This window comes from Penicillium paradoxum (assembly GCF_028828445.1).
Source record: "Penicillium paradoxum strain IBT 22861 chromosome Unknown utg000007l_segment0_segment0, whole genome shotgun sequence".
Lineage (NCBI taxonomy): Eukaryota > Fungi > Ascomycota > Eurotiomycetes > Eurotiales > Aspergillaceae > Penicillium > Penicillium paradoxum.
In genome coordinates this window covers 894,979-915,995 of record NW_026643185.1, presented here as the reverse complement: position 1 = coordinate 915,995, position 21,017 = coordinate 894,979, and the positions used below count along the sequence as shown (strand labels likewise).

General features: G+C 49.0%; 6 protein-coding genes across 6 annotated transcripts; 3 read left to right on the top strand and 3 right to left on the bottom strand.

Annotated features, from left to right (window-relative positions):
• Positions 1–2,748: 2,748 nt before the first annotated feature.
• N7457_007924 (uncharacterized protein) lies at positions 2,749–3,976 on the top strand (the record flags this gene model as incomplete). Its single annotated transcript, XM_057178967.1, has 4 exons — positions 2,749–3,171; positions 3,232–3,288; positions 3,354–3,663; positions 3,720–3,976. The coding sequence occupies 4 exons, from the start codon at positions 2,749–2,751 to the stop codon at positions 3,974–3,976; spliced, it is 1,047 nt and encodes a 348-aa protein (XP_057027353.1).
• Positions 3,977–4,438: 462 nt separating this feature from the next.
• Positions 4,439–11,452, bottom strand: N7457_007923 (uncharacterized protein; the record flags this gene model as incomplete). Its single annotated transcript, XM_057178966.1, has 1 exon — positions 4,439–11,452. The coding sequence occupies one exon, from the start codon at positions 11,450–11,452 to the stop codon at positions 4,439–4,441; it is 7,014 nt and encodes a 2,337-aa protein (XP_057027352.1).
• A 297-nt stretch (positions 11,453–11,749) lies between these two features.
• On the top strand, positions 11,750–12,034 carry N7457_007922 (uncharacterized protein; the record flags this gene model as incomplete). The annotated part of the gene is made up of 2 exons (XM_057178965.1): positions 11,750–11,804; positions 11,877–12,034. 2 exons carry the CDS (start codon positions 11,750–11,752, stop codon positions 12,032–12,034), a joined length of 213 nt encoding a protein of 70 aa, XP_057027351.1.
• Positions 12,035–12,593: 559 nt separating this feature from the next.
• Positions 12,594–13,879, bottom strand: N7457_007921 (PAPA-1-like domain-containing protein; the record flags this gene model as incomplete). Its single annotated transcript, XM_057178964.1, has 3 exons — positions 12,594–12,851; positions 12,913–13,019; positions 13,078–13,879. The coding sequence occupies 3 exons, from the start codon at positions 13,877–13,879 to the stop codon at positions 12,594–12,596; spliced, it is 1,167 nt and encodes a 388-aa protein (XP_057027350.1).
• Positions 13,880–14,833: 954 nt separating this feature from the next.
• Positions 14,834–16,099, top strand: N7457_007920 (peroxisomal membrane protein PEX14; the record flags this gene model as incomplete). Its single annotated transcript, XM_057178963.1, has 1 exon — positions 14,834–16,099. The coding sequence occupies one exon, from the start codon at positions 14,834–14,836 to the stop codon at positions 16,097–16,099; it is 1,266 nt and encodes a 421-aa protein (XP_057027349.1).
• Positions 16,100–16,597: 498 nt separating this feature from the next.
• On the bottom strand, positions 16,598–20,767 carry sec31 (putative protein transport protein (SEC31); the record flags this gene model as incomplete). Its single annotated transcript, XM_057178962.1, has 8 exons — positions 16,598–16,642; positions 16,705–17,003; positions 17,060–19,736; positions 19,791–19,877; positions 19,936–20,169; positions 20,223–20,328; positions 20,384–20,500; positions 20,559–20,767. 8 exons carry the CDS (start codon positions 20,765–20,767, stop codon positions 16,598–16,600), a joined length of 3,774 nt encoding a protein of 1,257 aa, XP_057027348.1.
• Positions 20,768–21,017: the final 250 nt, after the last annotated feature.

The window sequence follows — 21,017 nt, the reverse complement described above, 5'->3', positions numbered from 1 at the left end:
TACGTACTAAGAAGTTAGATAGATCTCGTAATATTATTTTTAATAAGTCTCCGTCTCCGACTATTTTACCTACTCCGGCTTATAAGCTAGATCTTACTTAATAGTATTATAGTGATTAATATAAGAGATCTTATAATAACCCGTTATCTAAAAGGTTTATTCCTATTAATTTTTTATAGTTAGTACGTAGATATAAGTCTATACCTAATTATACTAATACTAGTTCTCCTTAATTCTATACTAAAGGCGTGCCTTTAGATCTAGCTTATCCTATTCCTATACTAATAGGCTCTACGTTACCTCGTCCGGTATCTTATTAGTTCTCGTTCTTTCGCCGACCCTCCTCTCCTCTCTCGCTAACTATAGAAGAAGTTATAGATAAAAGCTTTTTTCCGTCTAAGGATTCTCCGACTCGATCGATTCTCGAACCTATTAAAATAAAGGGTAGTTTTAGAAATAGTATAGAGGTATAAAGTAAGGAGGAATATAGTATTTATTTTAACGTAGATAAACTAGGGGTTCTCGTAGAACCTTAGGTAGCTTCCCGGTAGCCTAGAGAATTAGATATATAATAATCGGATTAGACTAATTAACCTTAATTACGCCGTTTAACTAGGATTAGGAAGCCTTCTCGCGCTTATCTAGAAAGCCTAGATTTTTATACTCTTTATAATATAAGTATTACTACGCTTCTTACTAAGAATATAGATATCCTAGAAACTCTTTATATATACGCTACGTCTAAAAAGTAATAGTCTAATAAGTCTCCCTCCGAATCTAGATATATACCTAAAATATAGGAGTAAGCTATAAATTATAAGGATAAAGATAAATAGTTAGTTACTATATACTAAGAGATCTCTTAGTATATTATTAATAGCACCTAGAGAGTTATTAAAAGATCGAAAAAGCGTCGTAAACCCCTCACTCTTCGCTAGGTATAGACTATTAAATATAATAGTCGCTATAAGGCTCGCCTAGTAGTACGTAGTTTTCGATAAGTCGAGGGTTAAGATTTTTATAAGGTTTACGCTATTATTACGAAGCTAATATCTTTTAAAGTCTTTATTACTATTACTATATTAAAAGGCTAGCCGATATACTATCTTAATATTATTACTACCTTCCTTAATACGGAAATTAGAGAACCTATTAAAATAGAACTTCCTAAAATTATACGAGATAAGTATCTAGGAAAGTGCGGTTTACTAATAAAAACGCTATATAGACTAAAGTAGAGCCCTCGAGAATAGTATATTTTACTACGAGATACCTTAATAGCTATAGGTTTTTAGAAACTTTAGGCTAATCACTCCGTTTTTATAAAAGATCGCTTATTTATACTAATCTATATAGATAATCTCTTAATTTTAAGCCCTTCTAAGGATCTAATTAGCTAATTTAAAAAGGATATTTCTATATATTTTAATATTTTAGATAAAGGTCCTATAGATAGATATCTAGGAATTAATATTATACGTAATCCTAATAGCTCTATCTCTCTCTCTTAGAAATATTATATTAAAAAGAACCTTATACGCTTCGGTATAATAGACTATAATCCTATTCTAACTCCCTTTTATAAGAAAGAAATTCTTATTCCTCGTACTAAAAATAAGGGTGTTATAACTATAATTAAAATATAGTTCTACTAGATAAGGATCGGCACGTTAGTCTAGTTAATAATTTTAATACGTCCTAATATCGCCTTTACGACTATAAAGCTAGCTCGTTATATAAAAAATCTAGGTAGATAACACGAGACTACTCTTAAGAGAATTTTCCGCTATCTTATAGGCACTAAGGATATAGTTATTACGTACGCTTTACGTTCTACTAATCCTAATTTTAGTCCTAATCTTAATATTAATCTTAGTTCTATAAAACTACTAGATTTTTATAATACTAACTAGGCTAGCCTATATTCCGAAAAGGGACTATCTACCTCGGGTTTTATTTTTAAGCTCGCTAGAGGACTAATCTCGTAGACCTCGAAAAAGTAAGCCTACGTTACCCTTTCTAGCACTAAAAGTAAGTATATCGTAGAAGCTCTTACGGTTTAAGAAGCAATCTAGCTATTATAGCTTTTAACGGAACTAGGTATTAAGGGTCTTATTAAAAAGCCTATTCCTATATACGTAGACAACAATAGTGCAATTACACTAACTAGCAACCCGGAATTCTATACTAATACTAAGTATATCGGGGTAAGATATTATAAGCTCCGTGAGGAAGTTAATACGGGAAGAATTAATTTTAAGAAGATTCCTATAGTAAAGATGGCTGCAGATAGTATAACGAAGCCTCTTACAAAGGTCATGTTTCAACGCTGGATCAGTCAGCTAGGCTTAGCTGATAGGAAAAAGCTATTTGCATAAGCTGACCTAGGAGGTTCTTTATTACTACGTTCAAAAAGAAAAAGACTGGTTTTGATCCTAAGAGTTTATGGGGGGTTTCTTAGCTTATAGGGGGTTTTTTTGGCTTCTTCGCATGGCTCATGGGGGGTGTTTGGAGTTAGGTGACTCCTCCTTCCTCGCCGTGCTATAAGAAGCTCCTTCTTCTAGATAGTTTCCTTCCCTTCTTCTCTTCCGCAGACGAATACAGGATTTCCAGTCTCTCTCTCTCTTCGTAGCGTAGAGTCTGGTCCTGTCTATCAGTTATGGTCTCTACTTCAGCACACAGACCGTTTACATCTGTGAGATATCACCAACGAAAGCCCGGGGGCCACTTACCTCGGGCCCGCAGTTCATGGCTTGCGTGGCATTGGTGGTGGGCTATTTTATCAGTTATGGTACAGTGAAGATATCTGGCTCGTTGTCTTGGCGCCTCCCATTTATCATTATTTCTGTGATGGCTTTGTTTTATCTGATAACCAATCTTTACTTCTTACCGGAGTCTCCGCGATGGTTGATTAGACATCGGGATATTCGCACGGCTGAGAAAGTGTGGGACGAGCTTGAAGTCAAGCAGGAAGACCGGGAAGTCGACAGTGGTACATCAACCTCTGAGGACCCAATAGCAACCGCACTGCAATCAAATTCACCCGGACAAGAAGGTAAAAAGCCTGTCAACTTCCGTAGTCTATGGACTCGGGACGTGCGGAAGCAGACATTCCTGGCAGTGTTTTTGATGGGTTTCCTCCAGCTTTGTGGTATCGATGCTGTCCTATATGTAGGCACTTCTATTCATGTTTTTATGATTTGTACCAACCATCTGACCTTTGATATCTAGTATGCTCCGTTACTATTTCAGCAGGCTGGTTTAGAATCCCAAGAAGCATCATTCTTGGTGAGTATCTGCATTCTACGTTTCTCCCAAGCGGTCATACGGAGCTGACGCTACTTATCACACAGGCATCTGGTGTTTCTGCCATTTTGATAGTCGTGACTAGTATTCCTGCAACTCTGCTAGCCGACAAATGGGGTCGTCGCACCAGCACACTGGTAGGCGGAGTTGGCTTGACAGTGCTCATGATATTGATCGGCAGTCTTTATGCTGGCCATGCGGTTTTCTCTACGCAAGGCGCTGGTCGTTGGGTGGTGATTGTATCCATCTATCTCTATTGCATGGTGCAGGCCACGACCTGGGGCATTAGTATCAAGGTGTGGGCTCCGGAGATCCAGCCCCAGCATACACGCGCCCAGGCAACCAGTCTCGCATATGGTTTGTCTTGTACCCTTAGTATTCTTTTTGTTTCTCCTGTGACTAACTTCGGATAGGCGCAAATTGGGTCTGCAACTTTTTCGTCGCTTTTGTGTGCCCGATTCTGCTGGATAAAAGTGTGCCAAGTGCCTACTTTTTGTTTGGTGGCTGCACTGCGGTTGCAACGATTGTCAGTTTCTTCTATATGGTGGAAACTAAAGGGAAATCTTTGGCTGAGATTGAGAGGGCGTTTAAGGCGCGAATTCCAGTGGCGAGAACGGCTATTCCTATGGCAAGACTGGTGCATCCGCACCATGAAACCAAGGCCGCATGAATGGTTTTACGGGGCCCTGGCTTCCACGAAAAGCATTCCAGGCATATTTGTGACTTCAGTCTTGATCTTCAACTGGTCTATGCTCGGAGTGCGGTACGTGAAAAGTGCTATGCCGATTGTTCTTCGTCGCCGTGGGATGGTGATAGCATCCAAGGTCATGCGCCCGTCTCCTCGGGAGTTTGGTCATTTATATGTATACAATGCTGTGCTTCTTTTGCTAGATGAGAGTAACACTTATATTTTGTGCCAAATGATGATTTGTAGCGCCGGATACTCGTGTATACAACTCCATGCTGTGTTTGCGATTGAGAAGAAAGAAATAAGTAAAGCGAATAAAGTCAGTCCCGTATTCCCATAGAAATAGTACATATTTACATTAAACACATGCTTGGTTCTGATGCTAGATAGTCGTGACACGTTAATTCTTCCAGCAAAAATTGATATAAACAGCAGAAAACCATATCAATACAACAACTCCAACGCCCTTGCTCGATGAACGAAATTTCCCGCCGCATTCTCAAACGCCTTCTGCGCTTCATTTTGGCTAGCCACTAGAGCAGCAATATGAGGCTCGATCGTGATCTCCTGTGACTGATGACCCGGGCGAGTGAAGTAGTACTTGCCCTGATGATAAGACCACTTCCTGAGATAGATCTGAAGATCACTCGAGGCAAGCTGGTGGGCCGTGGCAAAGAGCTCCGTTTTCCTGCTACCAGAGGATGGTGGCGCGTTAGGGAATTGCACACGGTCATTGCTCGATGGCGAGTCTGCATCTAGGTCTGTGCTGTGGAGACATGTGCTGACGGCTTTGGCGAAGTCGTAGATCCAGTTGAGGTGCGTTAGAATATCCTCTGCTGTGTTAGTGGTACGATCGATGTAATCTACCACGGGCAGGACAGCGGAGATCATGTCCAGAAAGGCCCCAATCATGGACAAGGTTGGAGGACTTTGCAGACGATGGCGGCGGGAGGCGATCACAGCCAGTGCTTGGCAGGTGGCCCGGCATACTACGTCGATCATTTCGATGACGGATGACACACAGGCGGGATCGAAAGTGTTGATGTTGCATAGCAAATTTTTGAACTCAAGCGTGATGGTCTCGATGAAGGGTCGGCTGATGAGCCAGGCGGCGCGGTTGGGAAGTGTCGCTTCAAGATAGGTCGGGAACACACATTGTAGGAGAACGGTGCGGAGGGTGGGTTTGTCAAGGATTCCGGCTTCGTAAGTGTTCTTCATCGATGTATGCAATTGTTCAACCAGGTAGCTCTGTTGACCATCGATAAGGGCCCGCTCGGAAATGCTCTGGACGAATCCAGTCAAGGTCTGAATCTCTTTGCTGGAAGACAACTTCGACTCGTAGCGTTTAAGTTTCGCCACAATGTAGCGTGGGTCAGTAGACGGTAGAGGGAAAGAAGCAGGGTCTGTGAAGAAGGGGTCGATGGATTTGATATCGCTCGTGTGCTGCTGAAGGAAACCGATAACGCGCTGCACGAACTCGACGTATGCTCCTTGAGCAGCTTGCGCTGTCCCGTTTCCTAGCTCTTGGTAGTTGTCTTTCATGGATGTCATCACCCGCTGAAGCATTTCAGAATACTCTTGTTTCGTCACAGAGAAGTTCCGGTTGCCGGTGAGTTCCATGGCCTGGAGCTGCTCACGCATATTGGACGATAAGCTCGAGAGGAGAGCTAGTCGCCGGGAACTGATTTCCTCCAATGTGACTGTATACCGGTCGATCTTCGGATCTTTAGAAAATGGAAGATTGCCAAGCAAGGGATCCGTGGAACTTCCATTAAGAAGCGCCTCCGTGAGACGATGTTGGAATTTCAACATCGAGGAACGCTCAACCAGCGATGACATCCACATGCTCATGACCTGGATTCGGCAGTCAGAGACGATTTGCGCGTCCTTTTCGATGCATGCTGCAAGGAACAATGGTGCAAACTTCCTTGTTTGAACTGTCTGTCGAAGCCGCGTCCAGGAATCATTGCCAAACTCGCTCAGATAATTATCCCATGTTCGGAGCCCATGACGTATCAGAACCCGGGCGACTGCAGTCCAGCATTCAACAACACTCAAGAGGATGGCATCCTCTGGACAGTGATCTTCGCCGAAGCAATTGGAAACAAGACGAGACACGATCGGATGGAAAGTCTTCTCTACATGTTCGACACCTTCGCTAGGGGAAGACTGTTGGTCCCAAACCGCCTGAATTGCATCCCAGTCGCCGAACTCCTGACTATCCTCATCAGTGGTCACCGCTGCAGGAGCATCTACTGCAGAGATAACTGGAATGTCCTTTTGGGTATACGCTACCAGGACGTGCAGTGCCTCGGATACGACGACGTTCACGCGCGGAAGCTTGGGATTGAAAAGGGTTAAGATAGACTCAAATGGAGTTTTCAAAACAAGCCGGTGTGCATGTTCCAAACTCGGAGCCAATTGTATGGCAATCCGCAGCCCATTAAGGGCGGTACTCAACAGGGTTTCGATCTGTCGCTGGTTCTGGGATATTGTGCGTTCAACAAGTTGTTGAGAAACACGGTTGTCGCCGGTATTCTGAGACTCGATCTCTTTGCGCGCAACCGAGTGTTGTTGATACAGTTCTGTCAAGAAATAGCCGTACCAGTCTCCAAACGGGTCCAGCCCCGACACCTCTTCATCGGTAGAGAGCTTGAATCGAACAAGCCTTGACCATGATCGCAAATTGATGGTGCATGCTTCACGGTGTGAAGTGGCGGGATGGACTAGATTGCGTATTGTCTCGAGACGGGGGCGGCACCCATCAGGAACAGCCCAGTACAGAGTACTCAGAAGATCGTGATGGTTTCTCAATGCATCGAGGTCTTCATGCTGCAGCGGCTGTTCTTTCGGGTACACACGGCCATGATTGGGCAATAGACGCCAGGCGAAGTTTCGAATCTTCTTCTTGTCGTACCTCTTCACTAAGAAGCGCAGACCGCTTGCCACAATTTTGAGGAATGTATGGAAGCACGGTTCTCCAATTCGGGCATCCAGAGAAGGGTTGTTATCAAGTTCATCGAGGAATGAAGGTGAGCCGCGAGCTTCTTCAAGTTTCAGATTATGCAGGGTATTCTTGGCGAAGAAGTCGAATAGCGTGTCCAGGACGGGCTTGCATTCTCGCCATCCCCAGAAATTGATAAGTCGATGACATCGAAGGAACAAAGTTCGACAGTAGTTATTGTATGAGATTGGCTGTGCTGCAGAGTTGGAGTCGAAGTAATCAAGTGCTGGAGCAAGTAGCCGTTTTGCTAGTGCCCAGTTGTCATTGGCGGCCGTCAAATGGTAACCAGGTCGAGCAAGTCCAAGCGGATCTATCTGGTTGAAAGGCAAGACTGTGAACATGCCACGCCATCCATCCTCTAGGCTGCCCACATCCTTTTCATTGCGAATAATGTCACTGTTGAATATCTCAACCTGAAGATCTTCAAAACAGCCCTTGTAATGATCTGAGCTGCGGAGGAGATGCTTGGTAATGACATAGGCCTCCACAGATGGAAAATCATCGCGAATTCCTGACTCGCGACGTTCAGGCTCGTTGTTTTCTTTGAACAGCTTTTTGAACTCGGAAGACCCAACCTTTGAGGTAATCAATGCCGCAACATCTTTGGCAGATGTTTTTACAAGATCTAATGCTTCGTTTGCCAGAGCTGGGCTGACGAGTTGATGAGAAGCCACTTGATAGATCTGGTGTGAGAACACCATGTTGAAGCAAGCAATTCTGACGAGACCGTTCTTGTTGTATCCATCGCCAGTTAGGAAAGCAGTCAAAGGGTCTCTTACCTGGGAGACCAGCCCAACTGCTCTAGTGAGGAAGCCACTGCGATCAACAGGGTCAATGAACACCAGATTTTCCGTGATGTACTTGATAAATGACCTGTATATTTGCGATGCCACGCCTAAAGCAGCCGTGATGCCTGTCTCTGGAGAGCTAGCAGCATTCCGTTCCACATTATCGACTATTACATCGAAGACCCGGCCCATCTCAGATGATACTGTATCGTTCCAACAGCCCCATTGGAATTTCTCGTCTCTGACTTGGATTGAGAATAGACCAGCATCTCTATCCAAGTCCCGCTTTGTGATATCTAAGGAGCGAGAAAATTCTCCACTTCCAATAAATGTGGCTTGATGGAAGAATGTGTTGTCACGTAAAGATGGTATTCCGAAGTCCACTGGATAGAAACGTTGCCAGTTGAAAAGCCCGCCCACACTAAAAGAAGAGGTAGGGGCAGACCCGGCATTCGTTATTACCGGAGGTTCGGAGTCGTCAGAAAGTATTGTAGCAGGACCTGAATCCTGACAAAACTCGTCGGCATCAAGGTTGAGTCGGTTGGGGGTATGCTTTTTCGGCCGCCGTCGAGGTATAACAGCTTTTGGTGTTGAGTTCTGATCACTTCGTTTGGCTGGAGCTACAGCAGGACTTTTGGGCAAAGGGTTTCCCCCAGGGCTCGACAATCCATTCTCATAGACATATCGATCCAAAGTCAAGCTGGGTTTGTAAGATTGGGAGGTGCGCTGGTTCCGATAATGTCGATTGATAACAGACAATGACTGGTGAAACATCACCGGGCCCATCTTTTGGTTTCTACCGGTGCCCGCTAAACTCGTTGCAGCGGGCCGAATGGTGTTTCTTGACAAAGACTTAGGATCAACATTCCTAGGAACAACCCATGTATGACCGTGATGCTCTGGTTTTCGCTGGGAGGAAGACTCGGTCCCAAATTCTTGGTTTGGCATGGCTGGCACTGTATCAGATTCAGGCGGCGCCTGTTCCGACCGAACAGTATTTGTATTGAGGGTTGTGTTGTCAGTCTCCGCTTCAAGGAATTGGTGCGGAATCCGGCCATTTTTGGACTTCGAACGAGCCCGAGAACTGAGAATCGACAGCTTTGTTGTCCAATGCTGGTTCCGCCGAGCTTTAGGCTGAGGAGGACTAATCTTGGCCTGCCGGATAGCTCCTCTCTTCCAGTCTCGCAAGGACTCATTTGCATCCACTGTGTCTTCTCTTGAGGCCAGTTTCACGAACTTCTGAGTGGGACTCTGTCTGCCTCGGTCTTTGCGTGTTCGCGGTTGTCTTGTGGCTATCCTGAGGAATCGCGGTTGCTCAGTGCGGGATTTCGTGGCAACATCTGGTGCATCTAGAATACCTATCCTTGGTCGCTGGACAGTTGAGGACTTTTTGGTTCGTCTTGCTCCGTACGAAGCATCCGTCATTCGGGTTTGCCGGGGTCTCTTCGGCTGTCTTTCCACGTTGAACAGACTTTGTTTCGATTTCGGTCGTTTCAATGTGCTTGTGCTGCGCCGAGGTCCTGCTGAGTTGCGTGGAACAGGTGCAAGCATGTAGTCGATACGATTGTCCTCAGAGATATCACCCCCTTCGAACGCGAAGGGGTCCTCAGGGTTATGAGTGCCCGGCAATCTCTGGCTAGACTCATTGGTGATAGAGCCGCTTTGACGAACGTCGTTATGGTTGTCTTCATCGTCCTCGTCAGAATCTCCGAGATCAAATAGACCTCGTGATCGTTGCGTTGCTGGTTGCGTTGAGCGATCACCCCTTCGGATGAGCTTCCGCGCAACACCTTTTCCATCTGGTCGTTGCAAAGCAGCTTGACGTTCCAATTGTGAAGCTTTTTCTTTGTCTGCATTTTGCTTTTGATGAAGCCGCGCATGTGAAGCCGGCAGTGCTCCTCGAATCATTCGTTGAAATCGTCGTATTTCACGTTCTTCGGCATCCGACTCATTTTGTTCAGAATCACTTTGCTGGCTGTTGGACGAAATTGACTGTACCTCCCGATCATCATCGTCTTCTTCTCCGCCATTAGGCGAATCAACCTCGCCGGTGGGTTCTGGCTCCTGTGCTCGGGAAGTCGCAGCTTCTTTTGGTGGCGACCATCCACGAGGAAATCGAAATCCTCCTTCTGAGGCACGAGGGGTTCTTGATGTTGAAGAGAAACGACCTGCGTGTGGGGGGCTAGATGATAGGTCGTAAATTGTTACACCATGTTGGTTCTCGGGAGCTGTGTTTTTGTCTCTCACGCCGCGAGGTTTGGATGGTTTGTGCAGATTTCGTCGATTGGTAGGAGTTCCAGAATGAGAGATTTTCTGACGCTTTGCTATACGGCCTTGCAAGTGCCGACGGTCCTCGGAATCTTTATTTGTCCGTTCTTGCTCAGCAGATTCGGGCGACCCCCGACGTTCGTGTCTTGTTGGTGGAAGATATTCTTCCAGGGGAGGACTGGAAGGAAGTATATCCGGGTCATATGAGTCTTGTCCTTGGCTTTCGTCAGTAAGTTGCTGTTTCTGCGTCGGGGGACGACCAAAAGGCTTGACGCCCCGCGCTTGCAGTTGCTGAGCGAACTTGAGCTGTTCCAGGTGGTACGGATGCATTTGGATAGCATTGCGCTTTCTGAAGGTTCGCTGCGTAGCATGTGGCAATTCTCGCAACACTTCTTCGGGGATATCAAGGTGAGGCAATACATCGTCTGGGTTGGCATCGAGTTCAGCGGGCACTGCTTTCCGCGGATCTATCTCATCATCGGCCCGTGTTTCCAGTTCTACCTCTTCCCCGCCGATTGCACGCGTTTCAGTGACATTGTTGGCGGGCGGAGAGCCAAGTATTGATGGTACAGATGATAACGGAGAGTCATCATCCGAACCCTCCTGCAGCGGTGCTGGTAATGATGGCGCGTTTATGGCCTGAACATGCTTTTCCACGGTTTTATTCCGAATTGACTGAGTGATCAATACTAACTCGTCGGGCGAGGAGCTTCCAGTGCTTGAGGTTTCATCATGTATGTTCGTCTCGGGAATATGCTGTTTCGCTATACTTGGTGAATGGGATGGTTGGCCGGTTTTCAAGGGCTTCGGTGTAGTCTGGCTACTCGAACGGTTCGATTGAGGCCTGCCATTCTCCTGTGATGAGGTTGGGAAATCGTATATGCTGTCCGTGTTCTTTGAGGGAGTATTGAGATTGCGGAGCTCGCTGCTGCGGCGATTCGTTGATTTCGTAGTCGATGACCGATGCCCATAAGTCCTGCGTACCTTTCGTTGTTTTGGCGTCGTTTCTTCATCCGAACCGATTGTTGAGGGGGCATCTCCTCCATCTGCAGTGTGTTGGGGAGATCGTGTACTTCGAACAGAACCTCCTCTCCCCACGGCCTTCCCCTCCTTATTTTGCAAGATTGCAGATCCCGTACGCTTTTTTTCTTGAAGGGCGAGCTCCTCCCTGTCCGAGAGCGTAATCGAGCCATCCTCGTCCCTATGATGCTCGCGTTGTCCATTCGTGGTATTTCTCGTCCCTTCCTTCGGCGCCGAGGAAGAAGGGTCAATATACTCGAGATTTCCGAAATCGGTGCTATTTTCGATATTTCCCTTTTTCGTCTCTAGGGAGTCAAACCCATCTTCGTCGTCCGAGTCGGGGACATATCCTCGTTGTCGCCATGATTCCATTTGCATCCTAGGCGGGAATCGCCCATGTCTCTAGACAGTCATTGGGTGATCCCGGGGAACACAGTTGAAAGCCAAGTAACTCTCGGCTTGAAATTCGCGAGATACAAAGTAATCAGACGTCAAACAATATCCAGACAGTCCTGAGGTAAGGAATTTGACGATTCTGACGCGTGCCAACGGAGCAATTTAGCAGACGCGCCGGCTGCTAATCAGCCAACTGATAACCGATCTCCGGCATCACCTCCGGACCTCCAACCGCCAACACCGCAATTCAGTCTCAACGTCAGCCTCGAATTCTCCAAAATGAGTCGCAATTTTGTTCCTGCTCTCCTCGCTATTGGCGTGGGTGTTTTCACCGGTATATCTACCCTACTGCCAGAATGCCCAATTTCTTGACCCAGGTCCTAATCTCCAATTTTTCTATCTGTAGGCTACTACACCTTCCAGCCCACATTCCAGCAACTGCAATATGAGAAAGACCACTCGCAGAAGACCACACCCCCGTCTGGGTCGTTTGCTCCTAAGCAGAATACCGATGATTTCCCCAAAGCCACCTTTGAGCAAGATCCCAAGCCGACGACTCAGTGACGATCTCCAACACTTCCCTAGAATCGGCATTCTTGGAAATTGAAGTGGCCTGAGTGTCACCAGTCATTATTATGCCAATAAGCTGTTCTTGGCACAATATGCTAGATTGGATATTGCGCTCTCCCCCGCGCTCCGAGGCTCCGGCGCATACGGCACCACAGGTCCTGTTGTGCCTGGATGGTCGAGTCTTATGACCAGCCCTGGAGGCCATTGTACATATGGGGTTCATGAAACGACCATGCGTGAAGTACCTGAGAGTAGAGTACTGAATGATGACCTAGGATCAGCAATTCCGGTTACTGGTGAGAATTTATAACTAATTGAGTATAAGAGCCGGTCTTATCGGCACATGTAACGATAATCTGGTAACATTGGACACAGTCAATGTATTGAATGACTTGTAAAACTTGAACTATGGAAAAGACATGTTATAAACGCCGTTCGAAGCACGAGCAGAAAGTCAACCCCAGTTCCTTGCAGATGATGCAGTCCATTCCCGAATACCGTATCAGAAAATCCTTCCATAAGCGCCAATCCATTGTAGTTTCTGCAAGTTGCATCAAAGTTCCTCAACCATTTTCCCCGTGGCGGGAACTGTAGGTGCGCTGAAAACACGCCCGGCAGGTGTACCCAGCCATTCTTCTGGCACATTGACTCTACAACCATTCGCTCCACTGATCCACCGCACCAGGGTAGGATCTGGTTTCTCGGGCTCCTTGGTTTCTTGGCCGGGAGTACCATCAGGGGCCTCCGCCGCCGCCGCTCGACCACGCCGCTTAGGAGCTTGCTTCTTGAGCAGGCGATTGATTGTGTCCATCTAGTTTTCAATGTTAGCGGCAATTCTCTGATTAACCATTAGAGCAACTTCATGGACTTGCCTTTTCCTCTTCATTTCGCTTTTCGCTCAAGTTCTTCCTCCTCCGAGCCATCTCTGCGCGGCGCATTTGACGCTCTTCGGCGGTCAAATGTTTCTTGACCTGAGGTTCTGTTTTGAAGTTAGCTCCGTTTTCTTCATAGATTGTAGATCAACAATAATTTCTTACCCATAGGAAGTTGCAAGAAATCATTTCCCAGATTTCCTCGCTGGCGCTTGGTCGTTTTGCCGCTTTGCATAGCATGAGCATCACTGTCCATATCGTCGTCTAATTCATCCTCTTCGTCAAGTTCATCTAGATCATCAACATTGACGTCTGGAATTGCGCTTTCGTCATGCTCATCGCCCTCGGCTTCGGCATCTTCATCGGTGTCGGAGATGGGCTCTTCTTCATCTTCATCTTCTTCATCCTCATCCTCATCCATTTCCATCTCCTTGGCCTCCACGCTCTTGGGCGGCTTGGCGCGAGACGGAGGAGCCGCCTTACCGCGCCTGGCAGGTGCTTGAGGGGGGATGTCGTCCATATCGATGTCGCCATCAGCGTCAGCATCAGCATCTTCATCGTCATCCCCATGGGCATCTTCGTCGTCGACCTCGTCTTCCTCCTGGTCGTCGAGCTCCTCTTCGTCGCTGGTAGCAACTTCTACAATCTTCTTTCGGTTCCGACTGGAGCGGGGTCCCGAAACAATGGGGTCTTCCCGGAACACATTGACTGAGCGCCGTCCAGCGGCGCGACCAGTGCCCGTGGCTTCCCGCAATTTGCTGGAAGGCATTTTGACCGTAAGACGGAGCGATCTCTTCCGATCTCCGGAATTCAAAGAAGATCTGGAGACTGAAACTAAAGCAGATGTCGGCGCAGAAGCAGCAGCAGCAGCACGAGTTTGCCTTGTAGACCTGGTGGTCATGTTAGCATCGGGTTCCGGAGAGTCATCTCGTGTCCCTCGCGATCGACGAGATCGACGGAGTGACATAGTGGCGGTTTTATGAAGTGTGACAGAAGGAGAAAAGCGAAAGTACAAAAAAAGGCAGAGCTGAGGGAAAAAGACGCGGGATAGGGGAATTAGGCAAGTGTGTGGCAGTATGGACTAGGCCATTAAGGCGCTGGAAAGAAAGAGAAGATATCCCCCAATCACCTCATCCACTGCGTGCGAGGCGGAGTTGCAAACCGGGAAGGCACAGCTTCTAAGAGACGTTTCTGCGAACAAAGCGCATTACAGGGGATCAGGCTTGGGGAGATGTTTCTCCTGGCTTCTTCCTTTGGCGTTCGGCTCTATATGCCCCGCAAGCATTGGGGCCAGATAGACAAGAACAGACAATACACGTCAAAACCGGGGGAAACGCCATCACTCACAGGTACTTTTCTAAAGTTTCGGATTCTTCAGGTGTCCAGTCGCTGACGCCGAATGAACGAATGAAGTACTGCGCGGTCCATTCTGCCGGGCGGTCTCTATATATGGGAGCCCATTTGCATTTGCTATGAATGAGATTGGGATTGGGATTGGGATTGGCTATTTGCTCTATTGCTCGGAAGATAGAATTGTGTATAGGACTCTATGGTTTTCAATCGAGTCCTGGGGTGGTATGGATTCGTCTCACCTACAGCCTAGTTTCGGTATAGAACAATCAGGCACGTATTTTTTTTAATTCGGTCCTAGTGATTCATATAAGGTGGTCTGAATGAAAAGAATGTTCTCATTGGTCGAAAATAGTCCCATATAATACCTACCTAGGTAGGTATATCTGCCACCCGTATGGGAATATACGAAGTACATCGTCGACGTTGATGCCTCAGGCGTCACCGGGACGTTGCAACAGCCGAGGTCGGGCTCACATGGCTCCAAGTCCGGGGAAAGGTTCCCTCTCCTCGCAACACTCCCGACGCTTTTGCTTTCTCCTTCTTTGGCAAATGCAGGGAATTTCTCATCATGTCTGATAACTCCCCCAAATCAGCATCTATTCCCGCATGGCAGAAGCCAAATAAAACGGCCGATGAGTCGCCATCGCCATCGCCATCATCGTCGTCGGCCTCCGAGGATGCGCCCGCAACTACACCCTCCACACCCCGAAAAGCTCTCCTAGACCAAGCATCCAAATTTCTAGAGGACGAGTCAATTCGGGATGCACCAACAGAGCGCAAAGTCTCATTCCTCGAGTCAAAAGGCCTCAGCTCGGACGAGGTCCAACAAGTCCTCGCCGTCCCCCGAAATGCAGAGGCGAGCAGCAGCTCAACCACAGCCGAGGCCAAGACACAGGAAGAGACACCATCTCCCTCACTCACTCAAACTGAAGCCACCCCTTCGTCTCCCATTCCCTCCCCACCTTCCAACACTATGCCTCAATCGCACCCGCCAACGTCACCCAATGCCCCCCGCGATGTCGCCCCAATAATCACCTACCCCGAGTTCCTATTTGAGTCAAACAAGCCACCGCCTCTAGTGACAATGCGCAGCGTCCTCTATACATTATATGGCGCCGCCGGTCTAGGAGCAAGTCTCTACGGCGCAAGCGAGTACATCGTGAAACCGATGATCGCAACTCTAAACAGCGCACGGCACGAGCTAGCCAGCACAGCAGAGACGAATCTGCACAAGCTAAACGAGAAACTGGAGAAGACAGTGAGCGTGATTCCTCCGGTATTAACAGCTCGCAAGACCAAGCCCTCCGATGAAGAGCAAGACGACGACGTCGTGTCGATCACCTCAGACCCAACAGAGCTGTTCCACCGGGATGTCGCGACGCAAACGAGTCCAGAAGTCACTCCCGCACTCCATCCCGTCAGCGTTGCGAACTCGGCAGACGTCGTGGCTATCTCTCCCTCGACGGCGGTGAACAACCACATCAGCCGTGTTGAGTCAATTACCTCGAAGCTGCGCGAGATCATTGACTCGGAGAAGGACGCCAGTACACTGGATGACTCGATGCGCACACGCCTCACAGATCTGCATCATTATTGTGATGGCTTGATCTATAGTTCTCCGACCTACTCTTCCGGGTCGACCTACGGTGTCTGGAATTCGACTAATAACTCTGGCTTGAATGGACACTCTGGTTTGGGCAAGCCTGAGGAGGAAGCTATTGCTGGATTCCGGGCCGATATTCGTGGTGTGAAGGGTGCACTTTTGAGTGCACGTAATTTCCCTGCTAGTCGCGGTGGACGTCTCGGAAGTGGGATTCCTGTCGGTACACGGTGATAGTTGAAAGCCGAGGAGTGGTTTTGATGCGATTTGATGATTGTACATAAACAGAACATATTGCGCATGTGTATAGGCATATAAGGTACGATATTCATGTTTCATTGCGCCGTACGAAATCATGACCTACCGAAGTATATATGTAACGTTTGCATGGAGCTTTTTCATTCATAGAAAGAAACAAACTATACATCATCATTGACCAGTGTCTATTGCGCAGTCTAGCTAGTAAAAGCGCCTGTGCAGTGAACACTACCAACTGCACGGGGCCAACATGGAGAAATTTTTGCTGTGCTCATGAACAAAACCTATGTCCTCGGAAGAGAACAGGAAGGGAAGGAGATACGCAAGAAATTAATTATAAATGAACAATGAAGAGAGAACACAGAAAAGAAGTTAAGAGAAACGCTGAAGTATAGGGAAAACAAGGCCAGAAATAGTACACAGTATACCAAGCCTCGGGCATTCCCTTCACTCGTTAAGGGACGAAGTGCTCATTTACGGGGTCGCACGGCTCATACTAATCAGTCGCTTGACACCGACCTGTGATTATAATCGTTAGTAACAATCCAAAAGATTACGAGACAGTATCAGCGTTCACTAACCATCCAGTTGCCACATTCATCAGTACGGTTGGTCATGATGTCAACGTGAATAGCGAGGGCGCTGTTGAAATCGCGCTGTTGGATTGCACGAGCCAAATTGGCCATATCCTCAATTGTGTTAGGCTTGAGCAGATCTTCGTTGTTGAGGTGATCGAAGAGGATGTTCAAACGGCGCTCCGCATCATCGACCTGTGCCTTGAAAGCCCCAGGGGCTCGGGCCTTGACGCGCTGCATATCTGTCGAGAGAATTTCGAAGACAGGCTGGGCATTCGCAGGGATGTGGGAACGGTCACCAGGGGCTGTGAGAAAGGTTAATTGGCTGTAATCAATCATCACTAAATGGGATGAAACTTACGATACTTTGGAGCCGGGGGAGTGGGCCGCTGTGATTGAGCTGCTAAAGGTTGAGATACTTGAGGGGGCGGTGCAACAGCCTGTGCCATAGGCGGAGCCTGTGTAGCAATGGGCGTGGTGGGCCCATACGGGTTTGCCGCAGGCGGTTGTGATACTGCTTGCGGGGCGTATGGCGAAGCAGCGGCCTGAGGGGGTGGAGGGACCGGGCCACGAGCCTGCAGTTGCGGGCTCGCAGCCTGGGCAGCTGGGCTTGGTGCGTACCGGTTCATTACCGGTGGCATGCTAGGAGGAGCATTGTAGGGCGAAGGTCCCCGAGGAATCGATGCCGGAGGAGCCATAGTTGACCCCTGGGCGAGAGGAGGGGACTGTGGGAGAGAAGCGTATGGGTTGGCAGGTGGCGGTGGGGAAGGTCCAGGGATGTGAGATACAGACTGGCCACCCGATAGCGGCGACATCATGCGGGGCGGAGGCACAGTGCCGACCTTTGGTGGGGGAGGCACAGATGGTGCTCGCGGTGCGCCAACTGGGGGAGGTCCTTGAGTCAGAGTAGGTGACTGATTGGGGAACGGGGAGGCGATGGGTGCAGCAGCAGCAGCGGGGGTCGCCCGACGGGGTGCTGGAGCCTTGGCGAAGCCCTCTGGCAGATCATTCCATGCAGGAAGGCCGGTGGCCGTGGTGTATGTTGTGATAGTGTTGGCCGGCGACTGGTTAGACGACGCACGAGGAGGGGGAGGGATACCAGCGGGTGTGGGCTGCTGTCCGCCGAACGCAGATGGCGGGGCATATGCCGTAGGCCTCATGCCCTGAGTTGGCTGATATCCACCTGCTGGAACATAGGCCCCTCCAGTCGACATCGCAGCAAAGGGATTGGCAGGCTGAGCAGCCTGAACTGGCGGTGGAGTCATCGTTGGATAGGGGGGAGTTGTTAAAGCAGGAGATTTGTAAGTTGGCGGCTGGTACGATTTGGGCTGTTGCGGGAGCGCCTTGGAGCCAGAAATGGCCCCAGCAGCGGCCTGTGCCTGCTGGGGTGCCTGTCTTGTGGCAAGCTTGATGCGGTTGCGTGCCACCTCGGCTTCAGGGTGCTTCTCAGGCACCAGGTCGAGGTACTTCTGAGCAATTTGCAGGCGTCCATGGGTAGCTACGACATCGGCATATTCGATATACTTGTCATACAAGACGCTCAAGCGCCAATCTGAGTCCTTGTTCCGCTCGGTATCCTGGAACTTGGTGACTTGACGGAAGATGGTAACCTTCTCGATCAGGCCTTGGAGAGCACGGACATGGATGGAGAAGGAGTTGTTGTCGGCATTGCTTTCGATCCCCTTCTGCTCATTCTCGCGGAGCTCCTCGACCCAGATGGCGACCACCTTCTCCAGCTTCGAGCCTGCCAAGAAGCAGAAAGAGGCATCCTTTCGGGCGCTCTTATCCTCGCTGTTCCGAACCTCCTCCTCCAGACGGTCACCGAGAGCATCACAGAGATCAGGGAATTCCTTCTCGTCGGCGAAAGTGCACAAGGCAGCCATGACTTCTTTCCAATTGGACAGGTCGGCATTGTGTACCACATCCCACAGGTTCTTACCCACAATAGATGCAAGCAAGCGCATATAGTTCGGTCCATTCGCCTGCTTGGAGAAGTAATACTCCTGAGCCTTCTCAACGCATTTCGGGCCACCGCAAATAGCAATCATGAAAGCGTCTGACATCTTATCCTCTCGAAGGGCAACATCCAGAGCCTTGTCAAATTCTCCAAGGAGCAAAGCTCGGGTAATCTGCTGCTCCGCCAGGCTCTCAGAGCCGTTGAAAATTTGGAAGGGGTTGTTGGTTTGCGCACCCTTTGACGCAGCCAGTTCGGAAAGGAAGCTGTCACCTTCAGGGTTGGCATCGAACATAGATTGCAGACGCTTGTGCTTCTTAGCACGAGCCGGTTTGGCGGCCAGGGCATTCGCCTCTTCGCCTTCCTTCTTGTCCAAATCAAGGTTCGCTAGACCATCCGCTGCCTCATCAGCCTGATCGGCAAATCCTAGGTACTCCACCAAGCCTTTGCGTGGGTTTTCGGAGATCAGAGCCTGCATAACCTTCCAGTCCGCCTTCTCTGCCTCATCGGAGGCACCCGAAGCCCTCGATTCACAAAGGGTATGAATATCACCTTCTTTCAATGCAGTCTCGAAGCTCTCGGTGGCATTGCCAATGCTCTCATCCACCTCGAACGGCGTGACTTTAATGGTAGACACACGAGAGCCCTTCTCGTTTAGACCGAAGGAAACGACCCGACCTCCAAATCCGAACGTAGCGCCGCAAGGCCGCTCAAGCCAGCGAGGAGCCTTCGGGAGTGAGAACTTGGAGACCTGAGGTTGAGTCTGCGCCTTGGCAAAGAAATCTTCGCCATCCAAAGCTTGGTTGTGATCAGCGATAGCCTGAGCATTATCGGTCTTCGTGTTCTGTAGAGTTTGGACACAAATCTTTCCATCAAACGACGCAGTGGCGAAGAAGTTCGGGTTGTGGGGGTTCCAGCGGGTCTGGAAGGTCCAGTTTGTGACAACGGGGAACTCTCCGTAGGCTTGGCCGGTTTGCGGGTTCCAGCAAATATTGCGATTATCTTTGCCGGCGGACAGGAGGAGATCTGGATCGTGCTCGCACCAAGAAAGTGAAAGCACACCGGACTCGTGGCCTGTGAGTGTCTATATAAACCATATCAGTACGAGGTCACGCCCAGGTTATGAAGTAGGACATACCCGCTCGGGAGCATGCGAGTTGCGCAGATCCCAGACATAGAGCACTGGGTCTGACTCGAGCGGTGACGATGTGATGAGCTTTGTGGGCTAGAGACAAAAATTAGTTAGCAGGACTGCAGTCGACCTGTAGAGTATGTCGACGTACCCTCTCTGGGTCCCATGCGACTGCGCTGACAGCTTTCCGACCCTTGTTGTTGAGAGTGAGACTCTCTTTTTTCGTCTTGACATCCCAGACCGTCACAAAGCCAGAGCTGCTACCAGTGACCAGAATGTGAGGGACCTTCTTGTTCCAATCCAGGCAGTCGATATCGTCTGTGCGGGCGGCGTTGTTGCCCAATCGGAATGGGTTCTCGATGTTGTTGAGATCCCAAATGAACAGCTACCCAGCTGTTAGCCACATATCTAACACGGTGTCCTAGAATCGGAGCCTACCTCTCCCTTTGCGCCACCGGTTGCTAGGAGGTTCGGGTGTTTCGGGTTAAACTGAAGGGCTTTGATGGCGCCAGTGTGTTTGGTGGTTCTTGAGATCAATGCATCACTGGTATTGGACGGTCAGTAATTTATTCGGAGGTATCTGCATAGCTTCGACTAACCTAGATCCCGCAAGTAGCTTGTCGGCATCCCACAACTCCAATGAACCATCCTCCAAACCGCCCGCAATCACACCTCGTTTGTTATCTTCGGATGTGGTCCAGGCCAAATCATTGAAACTAGCCAGACAGTTCAGTTAACAGTTAATCCTTCTCCAATTATTATAGACCCACTTACCCTGAGTCTGTATCGAGCTTAGCTAGCGGCTTCAGCTCTTCACTGGCATCTTCGCGGTCAAGGCCCAGATCCCACAGCTCGAGGCATGTTTTGTTGGAGAAGTCGGCGTCAACGGCTCCAGCGCGAGTTCCGGTGGCGATCAATGGCGATGCGGCGCCAGGCGACCAGGCGAAGGTGGCCGTCCTGGGGATTTCCCTCAGACGTACCATGCTGATGGTAGGGGATATATGTTTTGGTGACGATCGAGACCAGAAGGGTGGGGGGAAGTAATTCTCCAAGGAACAACAAAACTCAAATAATGATGAGAAAAAGTGAACAAGAAGCACCCCCTATGAATAATTGACAATGGGGTGATGCTCTAGATGTTCCAAGTATACCAGTAAACCAAGTGGCCTCCTGGACTTGGAGGGACCGGGGAACTCGCGCTAGACCGCTTTGGGACTCGCCAAAACACTCCGA